Source organism: Echiichthys vipera (genome assembly GCF_963691815.1).
Source record: "Echiichthys vipera genome assembly, chromosome: 18".
Taxonomy (NCBI): domain Eukaryota; kingdom Metazoa; phylum Chordata; class Actinopteri; order Perciformes; family Trachinidae; genus Echiichthys; species Echiichthys vipera.
The window spans coordinates 12,379,346-12,397,846 of NC_139843.1; the positions used below are offsets into that span (position 1 = coordinate 12,379,346).

An 18,501-nucleotide genomic window follows, 5' to 3' on the forward strand; every position below is an offset into this window, starting at 1 on the left:
ATGTTAAAAGGACACAAGACAGAGGACTATTTAGTACTACAAATAAAAACTGTCTTTGGTTCTCTTCGTAAGCACCACATATTTTATTGGGGAAAATGTCTCACGTTGATGGCCATTTTGTATTTTTTTATATTTCACCAAAGCACCGACACAATGATTTTAATGAAGGGAACATTAGGTGAAAGAAGAAATACAACCCTATAGAAAAAGTTCATAAAAATGAAGCACATATTACGAATAAAAACATTTCTCTTCATAAATATGACCTATCTATCACCTATCTAAAACATGAATACAAACGACCAACTTAGTAAGTATCTGACAAAAAGCAGAACAGACACAAAAAGACAGACGATAACAGCCACTTAAAGAACGTTTCACTTTCAGCATGTCTGTTTTGAGAATTGATATGAAAAGACCAACCCTGACTCCTACAAATTATGTTAATATACAACTAATTGTCAACAGCAAATATGTTTTATTACATTTTCGATCAACATAATGAGGAAGTGTTGTGGGTAGCGTATAAGTCACAATAATGTGGATTCTGTCTTATAATACAATACCTGCTCCTAGTGACTACTGCATTATAACCTTATTTTATGGTTATATTGGGCTCTGGCAGCTCTAGGTTAAGGTTAGGGACAAATCATGGTCTTGCTTTAAAACAGAAAAAAATTTGCAGTAACTTGAATCCTGAAATTAAAGTTCGTGTTAAGCAATCCAAAAGTGGGATTTGAGATTGTCACACTACAGAAAAACTGGTTCTTAACCCCCCAGCCAAATTTGAATGGATACAAATATTGAGTATGAAAACATTAGGTTTCAAAATAAAAAAACAAACCAAACCAAACCAAACCAAACCAGTACGCTCTTCTCTGAAACGCTAGATGGGTGTCTGCTAGAGGCAAATCTAATTTCCGTTCAATTATGGTAATTCCCGTTATGTGATAGCATTGAGCTAACACTTGTACTGTATCCAAGTTTGGCTTCATAAATGCTCAGTTTTTCAACTCTGCAGCTTGTAAATATGTAGTTCTAGGTACTTTACCCTCTTTGTAGTACATCCCACCACATAGTAGCTTTTAGGCATTTTATGTGTTTTTGCTAGCAGACAGAAATGACAAGGAGGCACCCTCACACAATACAAAAGTCAAATGATAGCAACAAATTGTTTCCCCTTCGATGTAGGTAGAACACTCTGCCTCTATGGTTCCAGGGCATCATTGAGCCATGATTTCAGGCCGCCCAAAAAATCCTATATGTGAAAAACTCTTCAATGCTCTAACTCCATAATTCAGTAATACATAAATTACAGTCTTTTTACAGCAAACATTTTCAAATGTGTATAATGTGTTATGAAACACATATCTTAATATAGGTTACACAAAATGTAACTGACATTTCTCTAACTTTAACCAGAGTGCTTTTGTAGCCTGAAATCCTGCACTTTGTAAAGAAATTAAACGTTTCATTCAATCAAATAAAACATTGCTTGTGAACATAATCAAGTCAGCGATTACAACACAACACAATTGGAAAATCTATTTTAGTAATATATGAAAGTAATTTCTAGGAGACAGTGTTGAAAAATGTACATAGTTGTGCACAGACTCAAATTAAAGAACGATGGAAAAAGATTTGAAGACAGCAACCTACTGATAGGAACAGACAGAAGATGTACTTGTACACAGAGCAGAATCTTTTACAGTTACAACCCAAGGTAACTATGAACTAGTGAATATTGATGAAATGGAGAGTAAGAATACCAGAATATGACACTGATCATGTCGTTGTTGTGTAACTACTACCTATGCTGAGGAAAAAGAATCCATGTCCATGTTGGTAGATTTAACATTGTTCTCTACTTCTTTGTTTAATTTTCTTTTTCACACCCACTACATCTTGAATCAACTAGTTAAGAGAGCCAGAGCATGTATCCCAAAAGTGTAATTAACTTCTCACAACAACAAGTGAGCCCATCCACAATCACATGTCTTTGATTGATTACCAGCCCGACTGGTAAGGTTTTAACCTAGAGAGTCTTTGTGTGTGTATGTGTGTGTGTGTGTGTGTGTGTCATAATGGCAAAATGTGGTCCTGGAGACACCTGCTGTAGTGGGAACAACCACAGAGACCCCGATCCCGATTTGGCATTGTGGCCGATGTATGTCTATTTGTAGATGTTAAATGATGGATTTGGCGTGGGTGTTAATGAAAGCAGTCAAACTGAGAGTTAACCATGAGACATTTTGCCACTTCTAATCACTTCATTTCACAGCTCCCCTCTGCGGCAATTTAAGCCAATTGCCCTAAGTGTTAATTTAAAAACAAGTCCTACAATTGTCATTTATTGGGAAACTTAAATAATGGCAGTGACAGATAATGAGTAGGCCCTCGAAACATCTACTACTTAAATTCCTCTTAGTAATTCAGGTTCAATCAAATTTCCTCCTTGTCCTTCACCACTCCTTTATTCTCTCTTCTTGTAATAGTCAAATAGAAAAATAGTGGGGTAGAGTAACTGAGAGTGTAAGCTCTCTCTAGATATTTTGCGGTTGCTGTTTCACCTGCCCCTCTTCACATTTTCTGTTCACAACAAGTACCATCATTTGAGAGGAGAAACATTTGTTGTCTACCCATAGACTTTATATTAGGCCTAGTTCTCTTTTTCCTATGTAGAAAACACGAAGTCATGTTGGAAGAGCACCATTGCAGCGCAGTTAAGAACCACCAAATCATCACAGCATCCCACTGAGCTATTTTAAGCATCAGTCCCTTGACAGCTCCGCGCCAACTACGCAACAATGTTAAGAAATTCCCCTATGTGTGCTTTCCATATCATAAAGGCAAAGGCTAGAGCAGTGTAGACTGAGAGGGGAATCGTTTCTCAAGTTCTTCCACGATGGAGTTCATGTTTGGGTTTGGTTGAATTTGTGTAGGTAGAGGAGGAGGAGGAGGAGGTGGATCATCTCCTTCTCCCCCTGTTCCTTCTCTACCTCCCTCTCCTCCCTCCTTTCCCCCTCCTTCTTCTGCTACTACTAATGCATCCAAGGAGTCAAGAGAATCAATGGAGGCTCGGCTCTTCAAGACCTTTTTGAGCGGTATTTGTTTCTGATCTATCTGGCTGAACATATTAGCCACCGACTTTTCGATCTCCGCAATGTTTTGGATGTTCTTCAAGATTCCTTTCAGCTCTTTTCGGGGAGGTTCCGGCTCCGCGGGGAGGGGAGGTGGTGGTGGCCGGAGGGACACGGGCCGCAGGGCTGGTACCTCTGAGAGTGATGGGAGGACGAAGGTGGATGGACGCAGGAGCGAGGGCGACAAAGGGGGAGGGAGAGGTGGCGGTGGGGGAGGTGGGGGAGGAGGGAGAGGAGGGGGAGGAGGAGGAGGCGGCCTTTCTGTATGGTTGGTGTAAGATGGAGTAGGAGGGATAGGAGGAGGAGAGGAAGGGTGGTGTGGAGGAGGAGGTGATGATGGAGAAAGAGGAGCAGATGTGGGGGGTGGAGGTGGAGGACATGGAGGAGTTGGTGGTGGTGGTGGAGGAGTTGAAGGAGGATCAGGGATAACCTCTGAAGGTAGAAGGAGTGTTTCTTCCGCACTCTGATTCCCTGTTACATTTGCCCCGAAGCGCCTCAGCACAGGAGGAGTTGGCTTGTGACTTGGCGGAGGGGTCCCTCCATCATGGGTGACAATGATACTCGGGGGACTATCTTTGACCTGAGCAGTTGGAACATTGTGTGGAGACTCTGGGAAAATAGAAAGTAAGATATCGGGCGACAAAGATCCTCGTGAATCTCTGTTTAGCCTTTGCCTCATTTCCTGGAGTGCCTGTTGCTCAAACTGTCTAGCTTGTTCTTTGACCGTCAGCTTGGGTTCAAGACTCGGGCTTCCCATTAAGTCTGAATCCAACCCCCGGTCAAATCCTGAATCCAGACCAGCATCTTTACTTTCCTTGAATTCGGCCTTTAGAAGCTCCAGCTCCCACTGAACGGGATCCATGACCACTTGCCGTCTCAAAGCGTCATACATCTCTCTTCGATGTAACCTCGATGGGAGAGTCCAGCTGTGTCCTACCCCTGATCCCCAGCCACTGTCACTGCCAGTGTACCCACCAAATCCGACATCTCCTCCAGGGGAGCTTAGCCTCAGCCAGGCCTCTCGAAGGCCTTTCCTGGAAGGGGAGAAATTCCCAAGAAGGTCTCTTCTCCTCTGGCTTCTCCCAAGAGTCTCTGGGCTACTCAAAGTCCCATCCTCATGGTATATGGGATTTTTGATAGTCAGGGGGTTTTCATCAGAGAGAAAGGTAATACTGGACTCAGACTTGGGCAGGTTGTTGAGCACACCTCCATTAGCAACGCACTGACGATGGGCAGCGATCGCTCGTGTGGCAAAATCTGAGATCAGACGTTGGCGGTCAGTTTCATCCAAACTGCCACCACTCCCACCACCACTGGTGTTTGAACGGCTGGTAGATGAATGAAAAAGAAAAAAGAGGGGAAAAAGATGGAATGAAGGGAGAGATAATAAAAGAATTACAGATAAAATATGAGGGAGAGGGTAATGTGAATAGGACAGATGTAATTATATAAATTGAAGCTAAATCAAATGGAAAAAGGAGATAGGGACTGAAAGAAATTTAAATGGAAGAGCAGTATTGCACACAGAAGAGTTAAATAAAATGTTTTATAAAGGGGAGAGATGAGAAGGATACATAAAGAATGGTAGAAAGGCAGATAAAACAATAAAACGTCTGCTAGAGCTGTTTGATAAATGAAATGAAAAGAGACTTCACATTAAGAGATAAATGAGCGCAGGGATGAGAGGAAATGGAGGAGGGATCTTAAAAGAGGTAACAGCATTTTCTTTCTGTGTGTTTTTTACTTGAGGGGAAAGAGATGGAGCACAAAAAATAGTCTTGAAACACAAAGGAAAAGAATGCAAATAGATTTTATGTATGCTAAAAGTGGTGTAGTACAAAGACGCTACTGAATCACGACTATAAACAACGGCAGATCTGTTGGGGCAGGGATAGTCAACTGTGTGCCATGGAGTTCTGAGAGTGTGCAGATTTCCTTCAGACAAAAGAGTGATTATATCATCCTCTCTGGATGTAGGTGCACTAATCTGTGTAACCTCTAGTGTAGTTTATGATTTTGTTGAAACACTGCAGACTCTTGGTACTTCATGGCACGTGACTGAAAATTGTTTACACTGAGCCAACCGAGGCAACTTTACTAGTGCTCTAATTCATCACTTATCAGCCACAAAAAAAACTTCAGAAACACAACTTTTCTCTCTGATCTACCAACCAACAACTAACCCCTGCACATCGAAAACTGACAAGCATGGACACAAACACAAAACTAAGGGAAGCAAGCTGTCACAGCATAGTATCAAACTAGTCACAGATGTGACGCAATTTTCAGCATCCTACTCACTTTTGCCTGTCAGTCAAAGATAAAAGGTGGATGGGTAAGAACAAGAAAAGATGGACAGGTGGATGCATCAGTCATCATGAGTACAGGAAAAGTAAAGTGATGAAATGACAACAAAGAGTGATGTTAAAATGTTCAAAATTGTGAAAGCACAGAGCTAGTTAAAAAGGTTATATCATTTGCCTTCCACAATCAAGTTTGTCCACATGTCCAGAACATTGAGTAAAAAGAACAATACTCAATGTTCAACATATGTATTCATTTTTAAGAGCCCGGAAAGTGTATTAGTAAAAGCATTTTATAATACAACACAATTGAAGGATGATTTTCAAATTTCATTCATGCATCAGATATTTTTCTCAAGTTTTTAAATCCAATTGCACATTTTCAATAGATTTCAATAGAATTCTGAAAAATTTGGCTTTATTTTGTATTTTGTTTCATGTGTTGAAGGTGTTTGCTGTTTTCTCTGCATTTTAAATTGAATGGAAGTAATTAACTGTGATAAATATGGAGAGAAAAAGAAAAGCCACACAGTGGCTAAGTTAGCCTGGAAATACAAAATATTCTAGTTATCAGTTGTTACAAAAACCCCTGTAAATAGGAAGACATATGATACAGATCTAGTTTTTTGCTACACTGGTCAAGTAACAACAAAATCATGTGTTGTGTTGCTAAATAACATGACTTCTTATTTACCTTTAACATTTAATTTCTTATAGATAATTGAAAACAGACATTAAAACCTGCCTGTCAAGAGAACAGCCAAAGGTAATTAAAAAAAAAGCCTCGAAAATCAGTTTCGTAAGTTTGATTATGGACCTTAATTATGGATGTGCGAACTTTTGAACTTTTTCCAAGTTTTATACTCTTTAGGGATTATTTAGTCCCTACATGATTGGGGCGATTATACAGAACACAAACACACACACACACACACACACACACAGACAGACACACACACACACAAAAGACCTTCCCCACCACAATTAAACATGCTCTGCAGCTTATCAATAGAATTAATTATCGCCCAGGGTGGTCTTTATAAATTACAGGCTGCATTTATTTCAATTATCTCATATCCAAGTTTATTTCCGCACGCATTTTTCAGTGGTTCGCTTGGGCTGGTTAGTCTCTCTCTCTCTCTCTCACACACACACACACACACACACACACACACACACACACACACACACACACACACACACACACACACACACACACACACACACACACACACACACACACACACACACACACACACACACACACACACACACACACACACACACACACACACACACACACACACACACAGTTGGCAATCCCTTGTTGTCATTTGGAGATAGTTTCTTCCATCTTGCATATGAATTGCTCTCATGTTAATGGGAGTGGGGAGGCATATCACGGACAGGCAGAAAACTGGTGATGCATGTAATGCTGATAAGAGTTCCTCTCAACTTCTTCTTTATGCTCTACTGAGGAATTATAAATGGACTATCTGTATATTGCCTTGAGTGTGTGTGTGTGTGTGTGTGTGTGTGGTTGTGTGTGTGTGTGTGTGATTGTTAAAACTTTGAGATAAAAGTTAATACGGTGTCCCTACATACAGTCGCTATTAGACTCTTGTTAAACCAGACCAACACGTGTCAAACCAGCAAAAGTTGGCAAGAAGATAAAGTATGCTAGAATAAACACAGACACTGTGAAGAGAATAAAACTAAATTGAACAATAATAAAGCTACTTTTTAAGGCAGCATAGAGTAGATGAGCAATTAAGTCCTTTGGAGGAATTAAGGCATAGGACAGAATAAATAAAAAGTGAAAGTAATTTCACCATAATCATTAAAAAAATTATATATAATGCGTCAAATTGCTGGCCACGGCCCACAGACTTATGATTGGTAACACTAGAAAAAACACACAAATAATGCAAAGCACACATTGAATACACTCATATTTCAATCAGCTGTGAAGGTTATTCTGAGAGGATATATTTGGAAAACTTTTATTTTTACATTGCTATTGAAAGCCACTAATCTGTAAAGATCCTGAAGTGAACTTGAGAGGCTGCACTCAAAGTGAATGCCGTTCTGTGGGCAGATTGTGGAAATTCATTTTGTATAGCGAGGACATTGGTATGCATTACAACAAGGACTCTGACAAGGAAAGAGCTGCATGCTGCTGAACTTTGTGAAGATAAAATTGCAGCATTTTGCAGACTGTTAATGCATTCGGAAATCAGACCTTTGTTTGGTGCCAGTTTAAATGAGGGGTTACAAGGCTCTGCATTATGTTTTGTCTACGTAATGTAGGTTTCTTTGGCTGCTGCCGAAGGTGAAATTTAGCCATCTGACCCTGCTTTTTAACTCAGTAGATAAATCCTTGTAAGGACTTCAAGCTTAGGTATGACTTTGGGAAAGTTCAATAAAGCAACTCAAGTGTGATGATTCAACAAGTTTCATTCCTTAGTGAGCGTGTGTGTTTGAGAATGGTCGATGAAGAGTAACGTCAACACGCTTCAATCAGACTTCAAAGAGAGTTAATGACCAACGTAATCTACATCAAGATGTTTAAGAACAATCTTCACAGGCTGAAAATGTACTGCAGTTTTGTGTCAGCACAGCCATCTTATCATTTACCAGTTTGACTTCAAAGTGGCTCAAGACTTTGACCAATTAGTTTAATTGCTGGCCGATGCTGGGCAAGCCTTCAAATATGGCTGTCGGTCAGTGACCCACACCAACAGAATCCACTTTACCCTTTAAAGCAGAAGTGAAAGACTTTGTTTGATTAGGCTGTGAAACTTTTTCACAGTTGCATATTGGTTTTCATTTTTCATCATTTTTCAATCATTTTTTTGTTTTAATTTGTATTTGTTACATACATTCATATAGTTGGTATTTCCATTTTCTGATTGCTTTCGGTATTCCTTAATGAGTTAGGTTCCCTGTGTTTTTTTTGTTCGTTCTTCTCTATAGCCGGCTTTATCTGCTTTTCTGAGTGATTCGCAGTATTGTCAGGAATGATCATTTTATCATCATATTCTCATTTTCATTGAAACATATATCAAAATGATCATGGTATAATTTCTTGTGAGAACCTGTACCTGACAAAGATTTTGTCTTTAGAATATGATGTGTAGGCCGGGACATCTCTGCAGCACTACAGTACAATACTTAATTCGGAATGGTACTTTGCCTTTAACAGATATTACACACTCCTGCCATTTGGATATTGCACTAGTTTGTCCATATTGCAGTAGTTTGATTATTTGTTTATCCCTATTTGTCTGTGTCCCTATAGTGATGTTATAAGAAAGAAATGCTTGTGTCGGTACCACAAAGCTGTCAAAGCAGGAAAAAGACACACTGCCAAAGGCTGAAGTTTAACAGCCATGGAAATGAGCTACTGTAATGCCTCTGCTTTGGCTCATTTTCATACTTCACTTACATGGCGTTGTCACCCAGCTCTTCATACAGGTTGTTGGCAGTGCCTCCACCAGGTTTGCTTGTTGGCATTGCCATCTGGATACGGGCTGTTTTGGCACACTCTGCCTGGCGTCTGGATACAGCAGAGAGGGAACACAGAGTGAGTTATTGAAAGTTAGAATAAGTTCCCAAACTTAGGAGGAACGGTCATATATAGGGCAGGGGGGCTTATGACTTTGGTACATCTTTTTTTCCCCACCTTTATTGATTCAGTGGGAGTGCAATTAGACCAATTCCCCCTTTTCTCAGGAACGCCCTGATACACATTCACACCTGGAAGCAGCCCAGTACAGCCACAGTCTGATCCTCTGGCCACTGAGCAGCTCCACTGCAGCAGGTGGGGTTAAGGGCTTTGCTGAAGGGCACCTCAGCAGTGGTAATTAGGGAGGGGCAAGTGCTGCTTTTCACCTTCCACCCCCAGATTTATCCTGCCAGTCTAAGGACTGAACCAATGACCTTCCAACATTAAGGTTACCACCGCCCTACATGTATATCTTTCCTTTAGCAAGTCCTCATGTTAAATACTCATTTATTTGTGATTTAACATGCTAGTCTGTCCGTCCAAAATTTTGGTCCAGGCTAAAATATCTAAATAAGTATTTGATAAATTACAATGAAAACACCATCTGCAGGTGTAACCAGTTTTTAAATGGAAAAGGAGGTGACACTAACTCATGTCACACCAAAACACAACAATGTTTAAAAGGAGCACTGAGAGTGACTTCATTGAGCTCCTTTAATTAAGAAAGTAAATACCACCCCTGTGAGCATTATTTCACTCCCAGATTATGGACCATCTAACAACAAAAGTGGAGTTGGACTCGGCCTGGATGCACTTGTACTTTAGACCATGCATTATAGACTGTCCAAACAGCTCCCTCAGTCTCCCTATTTATCAGTGATATCTTGAATATTTGTGTCCTTCTTTCTTGACTTGAAACACTGTTTATATTAAATGGTGATTCATAGTCGAATAGATAATATGCTTATCTACATAACAGATTTTGTAGCACATATGCTGAACAGTGGCAATTGTAGAAATTCTAAAATAATCACACATTGAATTTCCCTCCATTTTCCAAGATTTCTTAAAATAGTTGCTTTCATAATCTTTATAAAGGATCTGACAAAGCGTGTAGAATGGGACAAAGAGGTCTGGAAAAATCTCCTGGTACAGCGTGTTCGTTTTATGTTTTACCCGCATATGTCTCAAACCATTAAAATCTTAATCTGTGACATGCTTGACAAAATGGCATTGGTATTCTTTTCCAATCAACATAATCGGGACCTGGACTCCTATATGACCACGCACACAGAGGTATTCTCCTAAAAGCATCAGCCTTGGACATTTACTGATTCCCTGTTCTTCAGGATTCATTTGTTTGATTGTCTACTGTCCTTTCTGTTTCGCCGCCCTTCCTGATTTCATCTATTTTATCGTACAATGAAAGTCAACACATTAATCATAATGAGAGGTGTTTAAGACAGCCATGACATTAAGATTTAAGCATGGGAATATGAAAGCACTACTCACTCTTTGAATCTGGTGGCGCAGCAGATGAGACAGAGAAAGAGAGAGAAAGATTAGTGATTATTAGAACCATAAATCACACAGTACCTCTTGTTAGCGAGGTTTGCTTATTGTAATTTACAACCCAGTTGAACAATTGGTCTTCATTACAGTCATTTAGCAACAGAGACTTGTGATTATTATGCTGATGATTACTACTCTCTACTTTTCTTTCTTCAAATCTCCTCTCTCCTCCTCAGTCTGTTGTTATTCGCCTCTCTCTCAGAAGGATGAGAAGCACTCTCGAAAATGCACTGATCCAGTTTATGTGTGTGTGTGTGTGTGTGTGTGTGTGTGTGTGTGTGTGTGTGTGTGTGTGTGTGTGTGTGTGTGTGTGTGTGTGTGTGTGTGTGTGTGTGTGTGTGTGTGTGTGTGTGTGTGTGTGTGTGTGTGTGTGTGTGTGTGTGTGTGTGTGTGTGTGTGTGTGTGTGTGTGTGTGTGTGTGTCTGTGTGTGTGTGTGTCTGTGTGTGTGTGTCTGTGTGTGTGTGCTTGTTTATGTGTGTTTGGGAGACGGAGGAAATGAATAGTCTTTCACGGTGGTGAACTAAGCAAACTATTGGAACTGGCACTATGGGACAGGCTGCCATGCTGAATCATCTAGAGAAGTGACTGGCCAAGGTGATAAATGATAAATAGTGCTAAAGGATGTCTCGTGGGAGAGACTGTCATCTTTCTATTATTCAGACTGCCTGCATTATCTTAAGATATTCATAACTTTTGTCAGTGGCTTATTATCTTTCTAAGCATTCCTATTTAAAGTCCAGTCCTCCAAAACCTTTTTATCCCAACAAGTTGTAAGGGTTTATACATTGTAAGGTGATAATGCCTAACTGATGTTGAAGTAGATGGTTTAATTTCCACAATTACATCAACGGCTAGAATAACTAACCCAGAATTATGTTGGAATGCAATAGATTTAGCTGCTTATGGGGTTTACACTATGAAAATGCAGCACAAGTGCTTTACAGTAAGGGAAAATAAGCATAAATGAACATAAAAACAGGGGTCTGCCATAATTAATGCAAAATGTAAAAAGATGAAAATAAAATACACTTGATAAACATAAAAACAAGATATAAAATAAGTTTAAATAGAATACATAGAATGAATAGCATAAGATGGGTAATAAAATTCACTTAATAATGAAAATAAAGTAAAAAATATTTAAATCTGTGCCAATATTTGCAGTATGCACATAAACATCATAAACACTGGCACACAATTAAAAGGGCTTCATTCTCATATACTCATATACTCAATTTCTTTGCCACATCAGTGATGAAGACTTACATTTTTCAGACAAAAACTTGATTGGACTCAATTGTTGCCTAGGTCTCTGAGGTTATGATTAGTCACAACAGAACTACTCTCCCCGCTGGAAATGGACTGACCAGCAGTCTTGATTACACCAAATTACAATTTCTCAGCTCCTTCAGAACGTCTTCCCTGGGGTGTAATCTCAATATGAGTCTCATCTGTGTCAGACACTGCCCTGGAAAAAAACAAGGCATGCAAGAGACCTAAACATGGACAAGGGGTGTACAAAAAGATGAGAAGGTTGTGTATTGATAGACTGCTGAGATTTGCTAAGGATCGATACATTTGTTAGACTGTCTCTTTTTGACCTCCCTACACTTTCAGTGGCAGTAAGCTGCGAACCAATTTGTTCCTGGTGAGGATGAAAATCTTTAAACAGTTGAAAAGAAATACTTTATTTGAGTTTTTAAAAGGCTCAGTTATTTCCTAGTTCCTAAAATGGTTGTTTTTAGTAAAAGTTACTGAAACAGTAATAACTAGAGCATTTGTTTGGATTTATAAACCTTAATATTGAGAGTATTTGTGTCACCACAAAGACAGTATGTGTAAGATTGATTTAAAATAGTGCACAGGTGTGACTGAATTATGGTGTTTTCATAGTTTTTGGAGAAACTTGGAGGATACAAAGCCTTTACATAGACAATTATTGTTAGTACGACCAGCTCACTGTTGGTTTTGGGCTTTTCGCCGGATTTCTTGCTCAAAAGAAAGTACAGAACATCACCTACACGAGCCAATCAGAGGGACTGTGAGCTTCTACAGCCTCATTCAATCGATGTAGTCCCTAATTAAAGTGACGTTTTTTATTTAAAACTGTACAAAATATTACACATCATTCATACTTACTGTCTGTAGGTGATAATGACGATCACTATGGCAGGGACACAGCAGATAATGATAATAACTGCCAGAGCCAGCAGCGCCCCTTCCGTGTAGCCTACAGTCTGCGCAGATTTCTTTACGCTCGTCACCACTTCAGGGGTTCGGATCTCCAGAATCCGTCCACCAGGAGGGAGGAAGGGCTGGAACTCTTTATTGATGTCCAAGAGTTTACCATCAAGAAACCTTAGTGTGAGAAATACAGCAATGTAACTGACATTATAAATTTGTCAAAAAAGAAACAAAAAAAACTCCACATCAATCTCTTTATACTGGCAAATCTGTTAAGTAGTTTTGTATTTGCCAGCATTTCTTAACTGCTCACCTTTAAAGTAGCTCCCAAAGTGAGGACAAAAGGTAGTAGGAGTTGTTTGTAACACTTTCTATGAACGTCAAGGCTATTTGCCATTCTAACATATTTACCCAGTGTACACCTAGGCGATTTCCCAATACTACCGCAGTGTTGGCCATTGTGTTTGGTGTGATGGCGCCAGAGTCTGGTTTAATTCAAATCTGCTGTTGTGTGTTTTGGAAAATAAGACCTGACATGGATTTGATAATCGTTGTGATTCATTGTTTGTCTAACACTTTTTTTGCAGCCAACAAATACTGCCCATAAGCCCTCATAATTGTGGTATAGTAGTACTATTGCAGTAGTACAGTACTTTATATAGTGTTGTTGCTTTACTTAGAACTCACAAAGGCATTCTATTATTTACGTATATAATACATTATTACATTTTTAGAAACTTAGAATTAAAAATATATAATCTATTATGATACATGTTTTTACAATTGGCCAAAATTCTGGTTGTTATAATGTGCTAAGCAACGCAGGACGACAATTTTTTTTTCTTCAAACACTGTTGTCACTTTGGCACGGAGGTATAAATGCTTATGAACGATGAACTTATTAGACACTATGTCCACCATGCAGGTTATAAAATCTTGAACATTATTAATGCATTATAATGTCTTATGAATGTGCTCATAATACATTATAGACATGACCTTTATAAGTGTCACCATACCTTTCTCACTGATTGGCTTAACTGCCACAAAGTACAAGATAAGCTTAAACAAAATACCTGGAAACTTGTGTGAATGGCAGCACTCCAAAAAATTAATTGAGGCCAGTTAAATAAGGAATGACTTAATTGCGATGTAATTAAGATTCTGTCTCGTTTTATGATATAAAGATTTTGGAGACCTGCCATCTTACTTCTCATGGATTTGTTGGCAAAGTTCTTACTTGTAGAGCTCCTGTCTCGATACAGCTCTATTTGTCAGCGGGTCGATAGCATAAATCATGAGGTCCGACTTGGTGTAGTCTTCCTGTTCCATTCCGTCACCATGGCGATGGGGGCCGATGGTTTCCACGACAACCTTTGCTCCCGGTATTTGTTCCTGGACGTAGCGTTCCAAAATGCTGAGCATTGAAAAAGTAATGGATTTTGATTGATGAGATTTTTACTACTTAAACTCCTACACACACACACACACACGCACACACGCACACACGCACACACGCACACACACACACACACACACACACACATACACACACACACACACACACACACACACACACACACACACACACACACACACACACACACATACAAAAATACATCTCTGATGACTCCGGTCACACCACACACCAAACAAACACACAAAACCACACACATTTTCATCCTGGCAGCTAGGCAGCTAGGCAGACTCGTGCTGTGAAATATTGATTTCTGTCTCCTCAGAAACACCTGCTCACAGCATGAACTGTCCCACTAAGGTGTGTGCATAATTGCGTGCGCGTGCGTGCGTGCGTGCGTGCGTGCATGCATGTGTGTGTAAGAGACAGAAATAGAGAGAGGCAAGGGGCAAAATGTTAAGTATTTTAAAATACCATTTTCAAGTCATGTGTGTAAGGCAAAAGAAAGTAGTAACCTGGCTGATCTGTGTACATGGAAGAACTATCATACAGTGAACAATGTGCTGTATGATGAACAAAAATACATTTGGCTGTCTGTGGAGGAAGTTAATAGTACCTGATTTGAGCAAATTCCTGAAACAGGCTGAGCTGCATTGAAGCAAAGTCAGAGTATCTCATGTATAAGCTGCTGCTGTGGTGTTGATAAGGTCATTTTTCCAGGGCTCTAGCACCAAATGTTATGAGCAGAGCAAGCAATATCTTAAATAGAGTGTGATGGCTTTAAGAAACAGAGGATGGGGGGAGACTACAAATGAGCAAACTAGTGGGGCATAAGTAACATTTTAAAAATCACCATTGTGGAAAATTATCAGAAAAAAGGCCTTGAAAATGATGTCCTCATATTCACATACAAGGATATGAATGTCTTTAGTGCCCCTTAACCTTGATATGGACATAAAACATGTACAACTACATCAGTAACCACAGCTTGGTCTGTATTTATTGCATTAACAGTGACATTGTTTGTTTCCACTGTAACTGTGGTTCAGCTGTGGTACCTGTTACAGTCCCAGTGTGTGCTCTAGTTCTACAAAGCACTTGGAGCTTCACTCTTACGAGGACACAGATGTTTTTTTCACGGCCACGTGCACTAACACGCACACACAGCAGGACCAGCTATCAAAACAAACAACAGAGAAGCTCGGATGACAACACGCACAGAGGGAGAATGACTTCATTCTCTGCTCAGGACGCCACTGTTCCACTATATCTTTGCATAGCAAATATTTGTTTGCTGCTATGTTAATGTTCTGAATGTTAAGTACAACGTCTTTAAACACAAGACTATCTTTGTGCTCTTTATCAAGTGTTGTTGATCTCCTCATGGTAGCAATTACAGCTTCACTCCCTCCTATGGGGACACGCCATAACTATGTCAATAGAAGAACCCCCGAATTCCAATACTGTATGACTGTATACACCCACACTGTGGCTTTGAAACTAATACTGATTTCCAGGCTAGCAGTGACAGTGTACATATGGACAGCAATATGAGTATTTCACCTCTATCACTATTCCATGGAATTTATTTTTCAGAGGTATTATAATATAAGAAGGTGAGTGGGCAACTGTTTATCAGAGTCTAACATTAAAAAAAGCAGATGCTCAGGTTCAACAAAGAAGTTGTCCATCAACACCGCCGATTGAATGGCTGTTATCAGTTGTTATCGCTGCCATAGATATAAGGCGGTATAGCCCTACTCTATCTCCTATTTTGCTCGATGGTGGCACTCTAAGATGATGTAGTATGAAGAGTGGAAAAGTCCACATAAGGAGGAAGGTTGGGGCTGGGGGATGGGTCAAACAAATACAGTACATTCACCTGGGAGGCCGGTGTTCCTGTCCCATGTGATACCAAAAGTCAAGTTGCGTAAGTAAACATCGTTCCATAATATTCCTTAGGCAATGTTCTCGACTTACACTACAAACGTAAGTTACGTAATTGTTTCCTACACCTTACCAAGTAGTTTTGTTTCTCTCAGAGTGTTAAGAAGTGATGCCACTGGTCCTTAACTTGGACTGTTAGAATGTGATTAGATGATAACAGTCTTCCGGAGTTACAAGTAGGTGTAGAAAGGCCCTTCTTTTAACCCTTATCTATGAGGCTAAAACCACTGATGACACCCATTCAATGAATGATAACATTCATCATCAACAGCTATTTGCAATGTTAATAGCCCACGTTGAACTGACACTGCCTGCTTCCTAAAAAATACCTAAAATGACCTAATCTGAAAGGTCTAAATTTGATCACTCAGGTCACATATAGTACAGTCCGCGTAACACTAGATGATTAGTTATTTTAAAATAAACACACAGTATTTATTAATCATGTACGTTACCTGAGCAGCTTGCCTTTGTTCTTCTCCACATAAGTAGGAGGGACATTTGATACGACCACCTGCATGTCCAGCTGGTTCACCACTGACACCTACACAACAGAACAAAATGCAAATAAATAAAAACATTTTTGCATTTAACTGAGCTGAAAACTAAAGATAAACATTTGCATTGGAAATTATAACATTTTCAATCAAACCATGCTTCAAGTTTGTGACCATTTGAATTGTTCTCACATTTTCATTTGCTTCAAGGATATTCTGGGAGCCAAATAAATCTTATTGCAATTACGTTAAATCATGAGTCTATAAATTGAAGGGCAGCTTATAAACCTGCCACCAATGTCAAATATATAAATATACACACCACTATCTCTGCCTTGCTGCTGTGTCCTTGACCATAGTTGTCCGTAGCAACCACTTCAAACTTAAAATACGACCGCCTCATGTTGCGGTACATGATTGCCGTCTTCACCACACCGCTGTATGGTTCGATGATGAAGCCGTCTTTGCTATCTTTAGTGTCTTTCCCAGCAGGAGGGGGAATAATCAGCCGGTACATCATAGAGCTGTAGTTACCAGTGTCTTTGTCCAGGGCCTGTGAAATATGGTAAATTAGAGTTACTACACAGTGTACTCATTCTAGTCATCATCATGACACCACCACATAATCATCAATAGCATCACTCTAACCTATGCCTACGAAAACTTCCGAGACATGGGAAATTGTTGATGCAGATGGTGAGGTGGTGATGGAAGCCAGATTGTAGAAATGAAGGAATCATTATATATGATATTACATCTCTCACACATTTATTTTCACTTCATATCACCTTACTTATATATCAACGTTATCATAAACATTCAAACCAGCAGTGTTATTGCACTTAAAGTGAGCCTTAACTATTCCAGTTACACCTTTCTATTTGAAAAGAGAACTCAAATATGACATTAAAGTCTGCACAATATTTCATCAGCACTTTCTTCCCATCACATTGCCCAGTCCCCACCTCTGGAGCACAGTGGAGATGGCCGGCCTGTGGAAACTAACTGATGAAATGATCAGGTCCAAGATAAAACATTAGCATTAAAGAACTGCAGAAGAGAGTGTGAAAAAGTTTTTAATAAAAACTTATAAAACTGTGCATATTTCATTTAGTGCAACTTTAGTTGTTATAGCCTTATTTGTTTGTAATCCACCGCAGTGAGGCTGTGCTGTCAGGCGCACAAAGGAGACAAAACACACACACACACCCACACACACACACACACACACACACACACACACACACACACACACACACACACACACACACACACACACACACACACACACACACACACACACACACACACACACACACACACACACACACACACACACACACACACACACACACACACACACACACACACACACACACACACACACACACACACACACAGCTTGGGCGGGACCTTGCCCAAACTAGTAGTAACACTTTGACAGTTGAATGCAAATTATTGTTTATTTTTTTGCCGCCACCTTTAGATCCGCTTCTTCTTGTTTTATCTTCAGGTAGTGTTGGTGTGATGAGCTCACTGCATTAACCGCAGCAGCAACATGTCAACACTCGCTGCATTTTCTTTTGTTTGTGACCTCACTGCTGTGGCCACCAAGCAATATGTGCTTTCTAACCTCCACCTCACCCACAAGCACCTCGATGTCTGTCAGAAACATTACATTTTTTGGTCTTCCTCAGGTTGTTGCTGTGATTCACCATAAAGAACTACTGATCAGATGGCTGATTTCCAAGCATCATTATTCATGTGGCGCTTTGCATTGACCATTTATGGTTGAACCCGGGCATGTACAGGGGGGGATGTGAGGCTGATCGGCATGTGCACATTTCCAGATTTTGAAAATATTTTTCACTCCAATACACTTTAAGTATGGATCCTACACACTGTTTAAATTTAATTAGACCGCAGGTGTTT

General features: G+C 39.8%; 1 protein-coding gene across 1 annotated transcript in view; it reads right to left on the reverse strand.

The window, feature by feature from the left end:
- The window catches only part of LOC310960442 (protocadherin-15-like), a gene marked incomplete at both ends in the record, with an annotated part of 148,445 nt that overhangs the window by 18,951 nt on the left and 110,993 nt on the right, over positions 1-18,501 (reverse strand). The window contains 5 exons of the mRNA XM_083932147.1: positions 8,892-9,002; positions 12,664-12,882; positions 13,949-14,125; positions 16,528-16,616; positions 16,892-17,122. Of these exons, the coding sequence (XP_083788273.1) occupies positions 8,892-9,002; positions 12,664-12,882; positions 13,949-14,125; positions 16,528-16,616; positions 16,892-17,122 (827 nt within the window). The remainder of the gene's footprint in view (positions 1-8,891; positions 9,003-12,663; positions 12,883-13,948; positions 14,126-16,527; positions 16,617-16,891; positions 17,123-18,501) is intronic.